The following is an 18971-nucleotide window of genomic DNA, read 5'->3' as shown; positions in this document are numbered from 1 at the left end:
TCTTGCTGTGAGGCAATGGCACTACCTACTGCGCCACTGCATCGCCCTTAAATTAATAGATGATCTTGCAAATGTTTGACTGACTTTTGACTGACTTAACCAGTTAAACAATTTCTCAACATGAAACATTCCCTTTCAACTTTTTATTAATCCATAAAGGTGTTATCTCTTAACTGGTCTACAAAATGTGGTCTGAGGGACCCTATAAGTTTACAAGTAACTATAGAATTCCTTTAAATGTAGGCATTATTTTTTGGGGGTCCATGGTGTCCGATCAAAACCCCTGATCTGGCCTACCCTCAGCCACTAATGCAATGTAAAAATTTAAAACTAAAACACTAAAGGTGTTTCTTAGTACTGGGTTGCAGCTGGAAGGTTGACCACTGTGTAAAACATATGCTGGAATAGTTGGTGGTTCATTCCGCTGTGGTGACCTCTGAAATAGAGACTAAGCCGGAGGAAAATGAATGAATACTGAACGTTTTGTATTCATCTTCTCTCTAAATAGAGAGTTTAAAAAGGTGTTTGGTTATTTACTTAATGTAGAATCATACATCTACATATTAAATCAATTTATGTCGAAAACAAAATACAGAAAAAAAAAAAATGAAATGATACGTTCAAATCTAAATTGTTATTTAAGTTACGTTGTTCTAATAAAATGTTTCGTTTCTATACAGTATTCACCATGCACCAAGTGCTTCATATTTGGCGCGTTTATTGATGTAAATAAGCACGTAAAAGATGACGTGCCGATCGCATTTGTAACATGTTGCTCAAATATAGGGGTGTTGTGAAATATGCTTTGTAATAAGTATTACAAAACTAAACGATTTACTTGCACAAAACGACGCTAAATCGAAGCAAATTTATTTGATCATGCAATGTAATAACTATATTTCTTGTATTTTAGATATATTTACAGACGTAACAGCGTAAAGTGAGCAACCCCCCCATGAAAGACATGTAAGCGTCCGGAGCCCGCCGAATCCTCTTTGGCGCTTCTCTACCCTTTTCCTATGAGGCCGGTTGTACGCTAATCTGTCAGTCTCATAATGCTTACTTTCCGTTTTAAAATTGTTTAAAGAAGCCAAAACAATGTCGGAAGACGATTTAAAAGTACCGGAAGAGCTTTTCAAGGACGTGAAGTTCTATGTGGTTGGAGACATTGACCAGAAGGTACACTGAACTGTAATAAGCTATTCATTTAGCATTTGGCTAATACAGGCTTACTGACTGGTGTTAGCACGAAGGCTAATCTACACCAACACTCAGATCTAGTTGAAAAGTAGAGCATACGTGTGGGCAAACTATATTTAATATTAATGCCGCGTACATTACGCTTTATTTTTTCGCGTCTCCCTTTTGTATTTGCTGTTGTTCAATTCTAGGTCCTGCCATTAGGATGGTAGCTATCAATGACAACAATGCGACATTTCTCACATTAGGCTCATCTTTTAGTTATCTAAGCGTTTTACTTGCAAGTGGATAAATAATCCTGCGATCTCTGCCCCTAATGTACATTTTACACTGTTATCAGTAGCTTTTCTCTGAAATACAAACGCAACGTTATAATGTTAGCATCTGCAGCTCTCTTCTGTGTTTGGTTTTGTTTCTTTTACATTGTTTCTTCACTCTCAGTTGTCTTGCTGATATCTGTATTGCTTTTGTTACATTATTGCATTATTTTGAGTTGGGTTCTTCTTGGTTCATCTATTAGGAGCTTGCCTATTTATTATTATAAACTGGTTTTATAGCTAATATGATCATGATCACCTGTTGACTTTTGCTAATAGGTTGTACAACTCTTGAAAGCTGGGAAAGGAAAAGAAGTGTCTTACAATGCACTCGCCACCCACATTATAGCAGAAGATGGGGACAATCCAGAGGTCGGGGAGTCCAGAGAAGTCTTTGACTTGCCTGTTGTCAAGGTAAACATACAATATTGAACTGAAGACATTTATAAGACTTTACTCATGCCCAAGCATGGGTCGATAACTGTTTTCATGGTATACCATGGTTTGGAAAGGTCAAGGTTTTAAAAACGCCAACATTTTCTGTTATATCGTTCTTAAGACATATGTAAGATTTTTTTTTTGCATTTAAAAAAAGTTTTTTAGGATAACAGCATTACCAGCAGAAAGGATATCCAAAGATGCTGTTTTAAATTCAGCAAAAGTCAACGATTGGCCTGACTTGTTTACTGCTCCAAAATATCTCACATTTTTCTCAAAATATAATATATTGTGTTCAAAGGATAAAATTTTTTGTTTTTTTTACCCAGACATTTAAAAAGAGTATATTTTAGAGCAGTAACCACAATACCACGAAACAGTTATATATTTTTCCAAGGTTATCATACCGTTAGAATCGTATACTGGCCCATGCCTACTCATATCTGTAGTGTGTATATATTCATAATAATTTAATGATGCCAATTTATTTCTGTTTCAGCCGAGCTGGGTGATCCTGTCTGTCAAATGTGGTGATTTGCTCCCGTATCCTATTTCTATCTTGATTATGTTGTTGTTGTTTTTTTGATATGTTGAAAAGTAAAGATGAGTGGCCTACACTTCAGGTTTTTTTTGTAAACCTTAACTGATAATTATTCAGAGTTACAGGATTTTCTCCAGAATCAGGACAAGTGTTCTTTGGTGTTATAGCTTGTCTGCCAAATGTAAGTCATACATGCACTTTTTGCATATTCACGCAAATTTTGCCTATTCATTCAGATTTATACATTCACTGTTTTTATGGTTACTTTGTGATGTAATATTAAAAAAAACATTGAATGTTAATGCCAATATGTCAGACCCCCTAGTTTGTCTCAAATGTCTTTTGTGTTTTATTTATTTATTTTTTAGTGATTAAAAATGACTGATTTTCTGGTGGCAATACTCAAAAATTTGAAGACAATTTTGCGGGAATTTTTTTTTCTTATTTACCATATTACGTAGCCTACTATGTTATGTGTGCAATCTGACACAATGACACAAATCATAAATATAAAGCTGCTTTATTTCGGTCTCTTGTCAAGACAATATTAAAGCAGACTTCAAACGGTTGAGATTAATCCATAGGAAGGTTGTATAACTTTTATTTTTATCCACAAACTTTTTGTCTCTCTCAGATTTCACTCCCCAGAGCATCTGACATCATGTACCTCACAGATAGGAAATGTGTTAGGGCTTCCCCCTATCGTAATACACCTAAAACACGGATTGCCGTAAAACTCGTCACAGGGAAGCGTTTTCTCTCGTTAACTGCAGGGAAAGGGTTTTTGTGCCACAGGATGTCTAATCCCATCTTTGCATCGACCTCACATGTAAATCACTCACAGTTCATCCGCGCCTGTTTAGTGCACAGGGTGCAAAACAACCCCCCCCCCCCCCCATGTAATGTTAGGATTGTGAGGCCGCAGATGAGATGTCATTTTTCGAGAGACACTCAAATACATCACATTCGCTGCGTATGCAACATCTATAAGTCATGTAAAACAATCAATTGCTACCTGAAATAAATCTATTTTGATTATATGGTTTAGCATTGGATGTTTTATGAGATTGTTAACATTTTTTTTAGATTATTTTGCGTTCAAGAATTTTGCATGATCGCTAAAATTTTCGACTTTTTGTTGATTTTGCGTTGGATTCAGCGATCGCAGAATTATGAAAAACTAGGGGTTCTGATATTTGTGTTAATTTTAAAAATATTTGCACTAATTTAAGCTGGGTATATATATTTTTAAAATAAGATTAGCATTGAAAAGCAATTGCCAACAAAAACATTGCCTGATGAGAACTCTTGATTAGATAAACGGAGTAACCAGCAGATCGATGTCATCACATCTCAAATGTTTTTAAATAATTCACAAATGCCTGTGCCATAGTCTGTCGTCAAATGACTTGGTCTCACATAATCAAATAAAAATAACAGAAGAACACATAACCACATTTACCATTTCATATGCATGCTCTGAGGAGCAGGTACGTTATTTTATATGCAAAAAGGCCCATAGCGGCTTCTCCTATTCCTGCAACTCTCATTTCTTCTTTATGATATTTGTCCTTTTCAGCTCACTAGATGGAAACAATGCTTCATTTGTTTATGTGATATGCCAATTTTGCACACAAATTAAATGTGCCACTTTGAATGGAAATATAGCTACTGTGATGCAGCAGGATTGATTTACAAGCCTTGTTGTCATTACAGCTGGCAGAGGATCTCAACACACTTTGGGCCTTTATTACATTCTATGGAGGTGACTGTCAGCTCCATTTCAACAAAAAGTGTACACATCTGGTTGTGCCTGAACCGAAGGGGGTAAGCATGTTTTTATTTGTGTGTATATAATATTAAATGCATCAACACAGTGTCTCACTTTATCCTCTTTCCAAAGAAAAAAGAAGAGAAGGTGTGTGAGATTTAGCAGATCACTTAAAGTTTACAACTAATAGACTGCATTTAACAGCTGCTATCTGCAAGACTCTGTCTAGGTTTACGTCTGTGGGTTGTTTGCTATTGGATCAGTTGTGGAGTGGGACTGGCTTGCAGGTTTTGTTTTATTGGCTCTGAATGTTGCATTTTAAAAAGGATTAGTTTTATAGCCCCTCGTTCTTACCGTCTAGCTTTTTAAAGCTTGGCTTTTATTGGCAACTATCCGTAACCAAACAAATGTCATTGGTTATATCCGGTGAGAATGCAAACCTTTTTAAATTAAACTCTGATTTAAAACATTCTGTATAATTTACCAATTTACTGTGCTGATTCATGCAGTTTTCTTTGACTTTTGAGGCCATGGATAATTCAGAATGCATGTAAATTTGTCCAAAAACGTTACAGCTAAAATTGTAATTGTAGTTCAAAGTGGGTTTTTGCATAAAAATAAGTCAGAATTGGTCTACGGTGTTGGCTGACCATATAGTTTTAATTTATCTATTTTTCTAAACTCAGTCAATGCAAATAAAATCTAAAAGTTTGTATTCTCTCTGGACTTCCCCACTCACAGTCTGTGCTCTTCTGCTTGTTTATGGTGGGACGTGACCTGCGGCTGGTTTGGGCACTGTTATATTAGGGGAATTAAGCTCGGCTCACTTTATTGGTTAATAAGCTTGTCACACAAACAGGATGGTCATGCTTTTGCTCTTGGAGGCAGATGTTTTTAAACATAATTATATATTTAACACAATTACTGATCAAATAAGTCTTTGGGGGGGCCAAAAAAAAAAAAAAAGTTTGCCAGCTACCCAAAAAATTTCAACGTAGGAAAAACCCTGGAGTAATATGAACTTGTTTATGTTATGATGTTGCATGCATTTAGAAATAATTTGCTGTAATTACTAAGTAATTAAATGGTGCATAACTAAATAAGAGCATGAAGCATTTGTAACAGCAAAACAAATATTATAATATAAATATTAAAAATTTTGGTTAAAAAATGCAGGAATTGATTAAAGATGGTTGGTGGATGTTATATTCCCAAATGCAGTTTTTCTAAGCAACACAATCTTTTGGCGCACGCAGAAATTGAGTTTCTGTGGAGGAGCATGTATTGTGAAATGTATTTATTTAATTAAATTACAGCTTGTGATTTGATAATCGCACAGAGACATACTGCAATTTTGTTTCATTTCGATCAGTCATGCAGCTCTACTCTAATTTGTTTTTCATTTGTTTTGTTTTTTTGCTGTATTTTCCAGGCCAAGTATGAGTGTGCTTTGCGGCATAATAACATAAAGATAGTAACTCCAGAATGGATTTTGGACTCTGTAAAAGAAAAGAACAGGAAAGATGAGACCCTATATCACCCACGACTCACATTATATGATGCACCGGAAGAGGAAGGCAGTGAGTATGAAAACGAGAGAAGCTCACGATCTGAAGGCAGCTACAGTGACAGGCGCTCGCCTCACAGCCGGCGCTCTAGCCCTACATCATCCCGCGACGCATCTCCAGCAGGCAGGCGTTCACCCTCAACTAAACATGAACGCAAATCAGAGTTGATGTTCGATGACTCGGATGACTCATCCCCAGAGAAGGAGGACCGCAATCTCAATTGGACCCCAGCTGAGGTGCTGCCTCCTGGTCCGGCTAAACGTCGACTTCAACCTGGCAAAGAAACCGGTTTGATCAATCTGTGTGCCAATGTACCACCTGTACCAGGAAGTTTTGGGCCACCTGATGCACGAATAGTTGGTGCAGGTGCAGGTGGAGGTGTGTCTTTGGGGGTGGAGAGATTAGAAGTCATGAGTGGATGGAATTCAGCCGCCAGGACGCTGAGGAACATCACTAACAACACGGATACCCAACAGGCCTCTCGACCCTCTAATGTGGCACATGTAAGGATTACAGTTTTCAATGTAACTTTTACATATAAAAGAAGAATTTCTTAACAGAAGATTTTAAAAGAAGGTGTGATTAGGGCTGGGCGATTTGGCCTAAAATCAAAATCTCAATTAGTTGAACATTTTAACTCAATTACGATTAATGAATGATTATTTTATTTATTTGTTTATTTATTTATCTGCCCTCATAGTTCACTGACAGGTTTTGTACAGTAAATATGCTCACATATTACAAAAGGGAGATTTTTGAATGAATGATGCATTACTTGATTCTAAAAATTAAAGGAGAAACGCAACTACTATCTATGATTACTTCAATGTTGAACAGCGGAAATTAAAACACACATTGCCTTAAACAAACAGTCAATCTTTCTTATATAAAAAAAAATGAAAATAACTTGCACTTCTAGAAACAAAATTAATTGCTATCTTTGTTTTTCATATTAAAAGTAAAAAATAAGCAGTATCTCTTCTAAATAAAATAACTCTTGTATATCCTGTAAATAATATTTTAAACAGTGCATTTCTTGAGTCTTCGGTAAACAAATATTATGAATGTAAATAATTATTTTAATGTAATGGAAAATATGCCGTCTCGAGGCTTTTCTAGCGCAGCATCATTAATGTAGTGCAAATGTGCGACTTGTAGTTATATTTTTTTTTAAAGGGCAAAGGCTGCGCCGGACCACACCCGTGTATTTAACGCAGAAGTATAAATCAGCCTTAACCGAGTGAGGTCACATGACTCCACACGCCATATGTATATGTATGACCATATGTATGTGTATCTGTCAAGATATGTCCTGTGGTCAAGAAGTTGAGGATCTTCAATGGATCACTCTGAAATGAAAATTCTGTCATCGTTTGCTCACCATTTACTTTTTTTTTTTTTTTTTTTTTTTTTTTTCCAGTTTGAGTTTTTTGTTCTGTTGAACACAAAAAGATATATCAAAGGATGTTGGAAACCTGTAACTACCGACTTCCATAGTATTTGTTTTTCCTACAATAGATATATTTTGTTTTCCAACAATAATTAAAATATTTTCTTTTTTTAACGGAACAAAAAATATATAATTGGTTTAACACAAATCAGGGTTGAGTAAATGCTGGCAATTTTCATTCATCCATGCTGCAATTTTAAATGAAGCTTAAAAGATTTTAATCAAGTGAATGGAATTTCTGGATAATTTTTTTGCGGCTCATAAAAAAATTCCAAATTAAGAAAATGTAGAATTAAGAGCTTCTGTTTAACAGCACATAGTGAAACTTCATGTGTATAAAAACTAATGAAGGGTCATAATTAAATATTTTTATATTTGTAGTATTTTTAGTATTTAAATTGTGCAAAAGTAAGCATATTATATTGGCAGCAAAAATGTATCTTTGTTTATTTATTTTTATTTCATTTTATGAAACGTATGCATTTTTCTTTAGATCATCCAGAGTTTTTCAGCATCCTCTAAAGGTGTAGCGGATCATATGGGAAATCAGGGCCAGTCTGGTGTTCCCAACCAGCTTCTGTTTAAGACCCAGCAACAGCTCCCTCCTGAAGCACAGCAGCAATTAATGCAACAACAGCAGCAACAGTCACATCAGCTACAACAGCAGCAGCATCAGATGGCACAACAACATCCCATGATGCTGCCACAAGTCATGCAGATGCACCACCATCAACAACAGCAGCAGCAGCCACCGCAGCAGCAACAGCAACAACAACAGCAGCAGCAGAACCAACAAGGATTTCCTCAAATGGCTCCACAATCACATCAGTTCTTACAGCAACAGATGCATCAGCAGATGTATTCCCAACATCAACAGCAGCAACAACAGCAGCAGCAGCAGCAGCAACAACATGCATTCCCACAGCAAATGCGACCGCAACAGCTTCCGAGGCTGCCCTTGCAGCATCAGCAGCAACACGCGCTGCAACAGCAATTACAGTTACAGCAGCAGCACAGACTCCAGTTGCAGTTACAGCAGCAGCAACAACAGCAGCAACAGCAGCAGCAGCAGCAACAACAACAGCAGCAGCAGCAGCAACAACAACAGCAGCAGCAAAACCAGCAGCAGATGCACCAGCAGCATTTGCAGCAGCAACAGCATTTCCTACAACAACAACTCCAACAGCAGCACATGCAACAGCTGCAACAACAGCAGCAAATGCAGCAGCAACAGCAACAACATCTGCAGAACCAGCAGCCTCTGCAACATCAGAACCAGCAGGTTAATTCACATCAGACACAGACTATGCTTCAACCCCCAATCACATCTGCGCAGCTCTTTGGACACGAGCCTGGCCATGAGAGTAAGTGAATATCTTTGTGATATCACACAGGTGCACATTTTTGTGAGCTCAATACATATAGTTTGTCTTTGTGAGAAAGTATAAACAGAAACAGTGACTTCTCCTGAATAGGGTTGTATCGATTTACAATATACTATGGAGACATTTATCATTACCTTTTCAGTACCTGAAGAGGGATTCCTGGTTGGCTGTATTTTTGCCATTGCTGACTATCCAGAACAAATGGCAGATAAACAGTTACTGGCCACATGGAAAAGGGTAAGTGACTCCGCCACACTCCAACTAATACTGAATTAGTGGTTTAGAAAATGTATTTATTTTATTCCAACCTAGCATGTTGTTTTAGACCAAATTCAACACCAAGACAGACAGCATTTATTTTTTGTAATTTAACTCTTTATTGGCAACTCTCAATCAGAGAGTTATTACAAGTGAGGGAAAGAAACACCAAAATACATTAATTTCACAGTATTGAAGAAACAATATTGGGTGCTAATTAAAACATTACTTTCTGAACTACATTGAGGCAAATAAAAAAACAATCAAACAATTACAAATAAATAAATAAATTAACAAATGACACCCAAGTAAGTCATTACCGTTAAATATCTGATATCGGACAATTTCTGTTCCTTATACACTCTTGGACGAGTTTTTATCATTCAAAAGCAAGAAAACAAGACCGATACAAAACAAGGTTAGATATGTAAGATGGGTTAAATAAAAAAACAAAAAAAAACCAGAAAAGGTTGCCAAACTGTATAGAAATCTTTATTTTTGCCATTGATTGTATATCTAAATTTATATTTGAATAAACTGCAACAGGTAATACATCCAATGAAAGAAGTTGGGAGGAGAATGGTTTTTCCAGTTCAGTAGTAATTCTTTTAGCAATTATTAAGCAAAAGGCTAATGGACTTGAAAAACATCACCCATTGATTTAAAAATTTATGTCAAAAAAGAAAGCCAAAGGTATGATAAAGGGTAGCTGGAGCTTGTCGGCATCTGTCACAAGTAGGATAAATTTCTGCGTTTATTTTAGAAGATAGTCTTTTTTGAAAGTTGTTCAATGCGAGCACTGTAATTTAAATTTAGAATATTTTCAAGATTCATGACAATACACACACACACACACACACACACACATACACATATAGATCTATAGCTCGATCTATAGATCTATCTGTCGATGGATAGATGGATATGGATATATATATATATATATATATATATATATATATATATATATATATATATATATATATATATATATATATATATATATATATATATATATATATATATATATATATATATATATATAAACATTACTCTTCACACAGATAATTCAGCTAAATGGAGGGACTGTGGACTCTGCTCTCAACCGCTGCACTCATTTACTTTGTGAGAGTCAAGTCAGCAACACCTATCTCCAGGTAAGCAAGACAGCTTGCTCTGAAAAGAAGCATGCATGATATATTTTGCCCACCATCTGCTGTACTGCAGTCTTATAAATGCATCTATAATGTTATGTGTCAAGGCTAATCTTAATCATTACTTTTGGTAATGATCTATTATGAAAATGTTTTCCTGTGCCAGGCTCTGAGGGAGGGAAAGCGTTGTGTGACGGCTCACTGGCTCAACACTGTCCTCAAGAAGAAGAAGATGGTGCCCCCTCACAGGACCCTTCATCTTCCCTTCAGCTTTCCTCCAGGGGCCAAACCGTGTGCACAGCATGTAAGAACCAGCCCCTCCATTTATATTCCTTATTCACGAGTTTAACATCATATTAAAACGGCTGGGAAATTTTTTTTATTGCACCTCAGATTATTTCTGTGACTGGATTCGTGGACAGTGACCGTGATGATTTGAAGCTCATGGCGTATCTAGCAGGAGCACGATACACAGGTTATCTGTGTCGAAGTAACACTGTCCTCATCTGTAAAGAGTAAGAAGCAATGCACTCTCATGTTTATGCGTTCTGTTTACATTTACATAGTATATTCACAAAGTTAAAGTTTATCTCACCCAGGGTGGATTTTATATCTGTGTGGAAGCTCAGTCTGTTTTTAATTATTGCTAATATGCTGCCCCCCCACTCCCCTTATTGCCATCAGACAAAGCGGGCTGAAATACGAAAAGGCAAAGGAGTGGAGGATCCCATGTGTGAATGCCCAGTGGCTGTGTGACATCCTACTGGGAAACTTCGAAGCTCTCCGGCAAATCCAGCACAGCAAATACACTCAGTTTAATTTGCCTGACCCACTGGCACCAAATCATCATCTAGTGCACAACCTTCTGAGTAAGACTTATTCCAAATTGCAGCAGTATCATTAATATTGTTGTGGATTTATTGTGATGCTACAGCTGGAATATTTTTATGCTTTTAAGGAGGTAGAACATAACACTCTCATTTTTGATGTCAGGTGCTTGGCGTATTCCTGTGAAGATCTCACCGGAGGCATTGGCGGTGAGTGGCTCTCTCATGGACACACTCTGATTGCTCTCTCTCTTGTTTGAGATGCTAGAGTCTTGCAGTTAAGTCATCTGTGGACACACATGTAACAGCATGTCTGGGCAGAGGCGCATGTGTAGAGACTCGCAGTCATTTTTTAATAATTTTTTTTCTCTTCACACAGAGTTTACGTGTTCAGCTAAAACAGAAACAGGCTGACGTCAGTGTGCAGCCGCCTAGCAAGAGACCCAAGTGAGTTCAAATGGTGAAGGGTTATTTTTGGAACTGAAGATACCTGTGCAATTTTCTTTCAGTCCCTAAACTATACTTGCATTTGGACATTAATGCTAAGCACATGTGTACATAGTAGGGATGCTCATTTTGGTTAATAAAGCCGACAATCGCTGCTTGTTAACTGAATATTAATTTTTAAAAATGTATTGATTTTGTTTATTTTGTGTCTGACACAATAAATATTGCATTTTAAAATACTGATTTATTTTAACATGCAAACAACAGCATACAGAACTTAACAATAGAGCATCTTCACACACCTCTAGTGTTTCTAACAGCATAAAAAAATAATAAAAAGAATAAAATAAATAGGCATGCCCTAGATATATTTTCACTTAAATTACAAATGTAGATTACAAATCAAAAACACTGACTGAATCCTTGAAACCGTCATAGGCTGTTTTTTTCCTCCATTAAATAAAATTAGCAGGCTACCACAAATCGATTACTCAATGGAAAATGTATTTAACAAACCTCTGTCAACATTTTTAATGCAAGTCATTAGTTTAAAGATTATGTCTTGAGCATCTGGTTTTACCTTAGAGCTTGTGTGCTTTCGTTTTCTCTCTCACTCGTGGTTTATGCGGACACTGTGTGTGATGAAAGACAATGACAAGGCTCATACATTGTTATAGGCTACTATATCATATAACAATTTTGCTGTTTACATATGATATTGCTTTAATTTGCATTCATTTTAGCCATAAGCTATGAAATGAAAGCCTCAGTTCGGTGCAGAGTTATTATGCAGAAATCAAAAAAATCATTGGATTTGTTTAATTTGTAGATTAGGCTATTTTAAAAATTTATATTTTATTAGAACTATTAATAACTGTAATTTTCCAAATGGAAAAAGGATGGTTTGTTGGTTGTACACTAAATCATCAAAACTGTAGCCTATTTGTTGTGTTTATGAGTGGTGCTGGAGCGTGCTCTGATGGAGAGAAAATCGAGACCCTCCGACTTGTTTCCAAAGCAGAGCACATTTCAGAAAGTTTTGTTTTGCGGCAGCTTTCTTCAATTGTGCAAATAAATGGAGGTGTTTATGATGCGGCTCTAGAACAGAGACAAACAGCATAGGTGCTGATTTGGCATCAACTCGTCTGTCAAACTGTGACCAGCAATATTCTTTTTTCATTTTGCTGTAGGCACGTGTGGTTGCAGGTGTTACCGTCCTGCAAGTTAACAAACACGTGTGGCACATTTATGCAGCCAAGCTTAAAAAAAATAAAAAATAATATTTTTTAATCGTTTAACTGATACACACCCATTTGGTTAATCGGTTATTATGAACATCCCTAGTACATAGCCTTTGCAAGCATGTTGTGGAGTACAATTCATTTTTTTATCCTATGAAATGTTCTGAAACTTCTATTTTAAAAGCTTAGATATTGCTATTTAACGTTGAGCAAGAAAAGCTTCAGTTTTGCTTTAAATCCATTTTAGATATTACATTAAACTTACTAATTAATATGTTTTATACTTTTTCCATTTGTTGCTATGTAAGAGAAGATAAAATATCTTTTTATAATGGTTGATAATGATTTGAATTGGGCTGTTGGTACACAAGCACAATGCTTGTTTAAATTTTGTCTTTGTCCAGTGGCAGTTTTTATTCAAAAGTTATGACCTATTAAAATAATTTGTACTCCTTAAAGTGGGATTACAAGTATCTCTTAACCTACTTATTCAAATTCTTGGCAACATAAGCATCTTTTTCTAAGATTTTTGCAGTCTTAGTAGGTCTTTTTTTAACATTCACCACCTTGTGGGCAAATTAATTAGTGTGCAGAAAAACTGAACTGATGGTGTTTGCTAAAAAATGAAATGTGTATGATATGAATGGTACGCTAGCCCTAGCGTTTGTGTAAAAACGGAAGCATGCCGTTGTCAAAAAATGTAATATTGAAAGAATGATAAATAAATCATGGCTTTCTGAGTTGAATATTGGACATTGTCTCTTTTCTTTTGCAGGCTAGAGGAATTGCCAACACCTACTAAAAAGCTTCCACCCGATTCAACACCTTATGTCCTTTTCACAGGCTTTGAACCTTTGCAGGCTCAGCAGTACATAAAGGTAACTAAACAGATGCACGCTTCCTGTAGACAGTGGTGACATTGCCAAATTTCAGTTTTACGAAGTGCCATAAAAAGTCTATTGTGTGCAGTCGACTTCAAGGCTGCTGGAAAGCTCTAAAAATGAACATGTTTGTAAAACAGTCATGTGCTCATTTCCTCTGAACTCTTTGAGAGTGCTGAGAAATATATTGCTCAATTCAGATGTGCTTCAGTAAGTAACCCTCATGGTGTTCTGTTTGCCCTCCCCTGCATCCTTTTTATCCTCTCTTTTATCATCTCTTTCTCTCCTCCTTGGCTGCAGAAATTGTATGATCTTGGAGGGGAAGTGGCTGACAGCACTCAGAAGTGCACTCATCTGGTTGCTAACAAAGTGACAAGAACGGTGAAGTTCCTCACTGCCATATCCGTAGTCAAGCACATAGTCACTCCAGAATGGCTGGAGGAAAGCTGGAAAAGCCAGAAATTTGTGGGTGAGTCTGTGTAGAGTTAAATACACCTTTACGTCTACTTTTACTGATGTGAGAATGCTCTGAGCAGCCTTTCTTCCTATTCCAGCTAGAAATGTTTTGTGATTTAAAAAAAAAAATTAAATATTCATAATTTTTTAATGAACACATGGATTTGAATAAAGTTGGTTCTTGAGTTTGCAAACCGTTTTCATAGAAATGGACTAACAATCTCAACCCAGATCCAACTTGAATGTAAAGTAATTTCTGTGCCTGTTAGAAATGTATTAGAATTTAGTTTTGGCATTTGACTGACCGCTGAGGTCTGAGCACTGTACTGAAGAGACATTCAACCAGTGGTGGAAAGAGTACTGAAAAATCATACTTAAGTAAAAATACCATAACTTGCCTAAAAATGTTGTGCGAGTAAAAATTTCTGTTGTAAATATTATTTCTTTATATTCCTATAGACCTTTCAAAAGAACTCAAGAGTAGTGTATATTACGCTGTAAAAAGCTGATTCATTTACATATAATTTGTGGATGTGTGTAAACTTAACATTCTGCTGTGCATTTAGTTATTGCCCTGCAGACACACCATGTCGTAAGACATTACATTTAGGTTGTGATGTCCGGTGACCAAAATTAATTGTCTAAGGATTTAGGTTGTGTTAAAAAGTGACCAAAAACCTAACGTCGAGCCAACATCTTAAACCATGTCAAATACTGACATTTATTTGTCAGGTATGGCAACCAGAAGCCAACATCTGATAGATGTCATAGTGGTAACATTCACAGAACGTCAAGCTGTAACACCATTAGACATTGATATTTGGTTGGACGTTGGGTTCTGATGTCAACCCGATTTTCATTACCAAACAAAATGTAACGTCCCCCCTGACGTTGGGGGTACAACATCAATCTGACGTCATGTTGACATCCTGTGCCTGCTGGGTGTTTAAGGCCATTTCAATCATCACACAGTAAACATCCGTCATCCTCACATCAGTGCCATGCATCTAAACAGTCTCTGGGTCAATGCGTGTAAAGATTTTGGATATCATCTTGGACATTTTAGTGCTTTCAAACAGTTACTACTATTATAAATCACCTGCGTCTTGAGGTAGTTCATTATGTGCGATTTTAAAAGTATCAATACTGCCTTAAAATGTACTCAAGGGAAAGTAATAATACACAATTTTAAAAACTACTTAGTAAATTACAATTTCTGAGAAAAGCTGCTCAATTAGTAGTTTTAGTATTTGTCATTTGTTACTTTCCACCACTGCATGCAACACGTCTAAAAAAAAATTCTTTCATAAATGTATTTTTTACTTTTTATTTTAGCCATTAACAGTATATAATTGAATTTTAATTTTTTATTTTTGAGCTGGTTTCTTATTTATTGGCTAGTGTAGGTTTGACATGGATCACGAGAATGGGTCGTTTACACAACGTTTTAAAACATTTTATGCCGTTTTGCCAGTTCATTTACTTGGAAATTGCAATTTTCTTTCTTTTTTTTTGCTTTTATACTTAAAAAAAAAAAATGTAATAACTTTCTTTTAATAAAAGTGTTATTTGAGCTGCATTCTAATTGGCTTTCTCATGCATTGGGTTGACATTTTAAAAACTTTATATTAGCATTATATTAACAGATATATTTTGCATCTCTAGTGCTTATTAGATTTGTCTTTGTGTTTGCAGATGAGCAAAGCTACATGCTGCGAGATGCAGAGGCTGAGGTGCTGTTCTCTTTTAGCCTGGAGGAGTCACTAAAGAGAGCTCATGCAGCTCCGCTTTTCAAGGTTAGGAGCTTTGAGAATATTAACATACTGTGTCACTTTATTGTGTTCATGTTTATGTGACTCTGCACTGACATGTGGCTTAATTTGAGATCACAGAGAAGCATTGGGTGTCTGCTCAGGAGTCTTTTTTTATTTGTTATTTTATTTATTTATTTTTTTACAGGGGAAGTATTTCTATATAACTCCAGGAATCTGTCCCAGCCTCAGCACAATGAAACTTATCGTGGAGAGTGCCGCAGGGAAAGTGCTCTCCAAACAGCCTTCCTACCGCAAGATCATGGAGCACAAGCAAAACAAGGTACACTAATCAGATCCTCAATACAGGTGCGTGTGGGGCTGTTGTTTTGGTGAAGATGCTGGGTCAGACTCGACTCGTTCGCTTAATGAACACCTATTAACAGCCAACACAACAGCTGTTCTCTGGATTTGGTGCTTTGTTGAATCATTTGGCCTGTTGAATTTAGTTGTCAGTTCAGATTTCAGTATGTAATCCTGCACACACACTTATGAACATTTAAGTGACAGTTGCAATTAGATTACCTCCAGGTGGGAAAAATCCAGGTAGTGGCAACAATATTTGTGACTCTCTCTGTGAAACCTCAGCTAAAGTCACAATCTATTTTTGAGAAAAACAGCATCAAAGTTGTGTAGCTTTAAAAATGACAAACAAATGCTATTTCTGTTTATTGTAGTAAATGACAGATCAAATATCAAGGTTTTGAGATGCAGTACTATATTTACATTGTTTTGCAATTTTAGTGGTGTCTGGGTGTACTTTTGGTAGAGAAACAGCACTTTGTTCTCATATCATTCTGTTTATATATTTCATTTTTATTAGAGACCACAAATACACTAATACAATTTAACATCCCACTAAATGCGCATGTGTCAGGTCAGTATCTGGAATGAAAACAGAGCTGCGACTTCAGCCTTATTTTGTTTTTATAGCTTAACATGTGTCAAGGTAACATACTTACTTTAAATTAATTTATGGCTGATTTATTGGTTTGAAAAACTCCCATTTGGAAATGTCAGCAGTTAATAAGTGCAAGGAACAGAAAACTGATTGTTTAACACCTAATATGATATAAATCGTTGTGGAATTGGACCAAATTATGACATATAACTACAGCAGTTGCCATCGTCTGATCTCATATGAAGCAAGAGATCGCGATGACGTGTCCAGGTGCTGTACCAATTCTTAGGGGTAAATTTTGAAGCCCTTCCCCTTCACACTTGGTTTTAAGGGCCAAGGGGTAGTGGTACTAAAAATAGAATTGGGATTGGGCCTTATTCCTGGATAAACTGGGGAGGAATTTAAAGAAAAGCTTTTCTCATCAACTTTTTTTTTTTTTTGCTAAATAATTAATGCTGTTAGTAAATGTTATTAAATAGATAATTGTCTGTGAATAAAGACGAGAGTTTCAACTTGACTTAACATGAAAAATACTATAGTAATATATTGTAAAAACAGACCAAGAGTCTACAGCTCATTTCTGATAAATGTTCACAGAAGCCCTTTTACAGAGGAGGTCACATTTATAAAATAGTTTGTTAGTGACGTGTTTAAACATAGTGTACCATACTCTATTTATTGCATGGTGCAAGAAGTCACTTGGAATGTGGCAAGTCTTGAGTCACTGATGTTGCCAGATCTTCATTGGAAAAAATAAAATAAAACTGTAAATAAAAATAAGCCCACCATGTTTAACTTGAACTCAGACTTTTTTTTTATCATGGAAAAAGCCACATTTCTAAATATCACCAACTGCACTTGCCTACAATAATGCCTTCTTGAACTGTAAGTGCTGAAATAATTGTTTGTATTAAGTGAACTTGGCAATGCTTCAAGAGCATACTTTACAAAGCAGCCTCCCACACATAAAACCTAATCACTGAACATCGTAACCAACCCAAGTTTTTAAAATGTATAAGAATTGTATTGTTTAAAGCATTGTATTATTTGAGTTGTTACCAAATGTTTTTAAAAAAGGATTCAATAAATGTGGTCTGAGCGTGCTGGAAGAGCACACAATACCTGATTTTGAAATAAGAGTTTTGTTTGTGTTTGGATGTCTGGAGCAAAATGAAACTTGTGCTCTACCTGTGTTTGTTTTAGAATTTACCGGAGATCATTCTAATAACCTGTGAAAATGACTCTCATCTGTGCCGAGAGTATTTCCTGAAGAACATTGGTAAGAGGACCCTGTTCCCATCCCAGCAATTACATTTAACACAAAACCATGGTTAAAAAAAAAACAAACAAAAACAAAAAACGACATGGTGTGCATTTAATACCTGAGATGTACTCTCTAATTGATTTCTTCTGTCTTTATTTCAGAAGTGTACACTGCTGAGCTCATTTTGACAGGGGTGTTGACTCAGTCCTTGGATTATGAATCATATCCTTTTAAAATACATGCAAGATTGAACAGACAAATCATAAACAATCGCCTTTGAGTGACTTCTGAATCAACATATTGTTGACTGAACAACAAAGCATTGCTGTCATTGATCTCGGACTTGAAACTTTGCAATTTTACTGAATTTAATCATTGTTTTTTTTATGCTGGATTTAGTTTTTAGTTTTTTTTTTTTTTTTTTTTTTTAAGGAATCATTTAATTTCAATTTGTTTGAATTGAATTGTGGATGTATGTTTATTTGTTCCGCTCCTTAACAATCTCACATATAAATTCACATGATGTCCTTGTCAGGACAGGAATATTTAATGACTGCTGGTGCCCTGTTCTGGATCAACGCTAAAGGTTGCTTATTATATTTTAGTGTACAGTCATGTTATCTTTCAATGTTTGTATTTTATTACTTGATTATTAAATTTCTTACCAGTTTTGTAAACAAAGTAACAGTGAATCTTATTACATTGCTGTTATTTGTAATGATTGTTTAAATGAAGGCAAAGCTATGTTTTTACTGTGATTTTAAATGTTTGCCCCTTTTGGAATAAAATCTGAATTTGATTGCAATTCTTAAATGATGATTCTCTCATTTGATGTAATTTGTTTAAAGGCTTTTCATGTTTTCATTTGGGAATAGTTCATACTATCAATGTAAATGCTGAAGCTGGATTCTGATTGGTTTTTAATGTATTTATTATTCGTCTGCTAAAAAAAAGCTCTGAAAGTGATTTCAACAATATTATTTCTCTGTGCCAATGTTAGAACTGCAGAGTGAATTCCCTTTAAGTTTGATTCAGTGGTGTAAAGTTACAAATACTGAAAC

General features: G+C 35.8%; 1 protein-coding gene across 2 annotated transcripts; it reads left to right on the top strand.

Moving 5' to 3' along the window:
• Positions 1-1006: 1006 nt before the first annotated feature.
• paxip1 (PAX interacting (with transcription-activation domain) protein 1) lies at positions 1007-18723 on the top strand. Of its 2 annotated transcripts, XM_056476666.1 has the most exons (21): positions 1007-1179; positions 1797-1931; positions 2455-2498; positions 2614-2677; positions 4213-4323; positions 5700-6338; positions 7779-8649; positions 8813-8907; positions 9993-10085; positions 10249-10386; positions 10476-10597; positions 10767-10951; positions 11076-11119; positions 11289-11356; positions 13373-13475; positions 13779-13947; positions 15630-15730; positions 15894-16028; positions 17850-17925; positions 18072-18136; positions 18422-18723. In XM_056476666.1, the coding sequence occupies exons 1-21, from the start codon at positions 1099-1101 to the stop codon at positions 18431-18433; spliced, it is 3351 nt and encodes a 1116-aa protein (XP_056332641.1). In that variant the 5' UTR covers positions 1007-1098; the 3' UTR covers positions 18434-18723. The 2 variants fall into 2 exon arrangements, with proteins under 2 accessions (XP_056332641.1, XP_056332630.1); XM_056476655.1 differs by lacking the exon at positions 18422-18723 and having other exon boundaries at positions 18072-18335.
• The last annotated feature ends 248 nt before the right edge of the window (positions 18724-18971 follow it).

This window comes from Danio aesculapii, chromosome 2 (assembly GCF_903798145.1).
Source record: "Danio aesculapii chromosome 2, fDanAes4.1, whole genome shotgun sequence".
NCBI classification, from domain to species: Eukaryota; Metazoa; Chordata; class Actinopteri; order Cypriniformes; family Danionidae; genus Danio; species Danio aesculapii.
The sequence above is the reverse complement of the archived record's forward strand: the minus strand, read 5'-3'. Positions and strand labels throughout refer to the sequence as shown.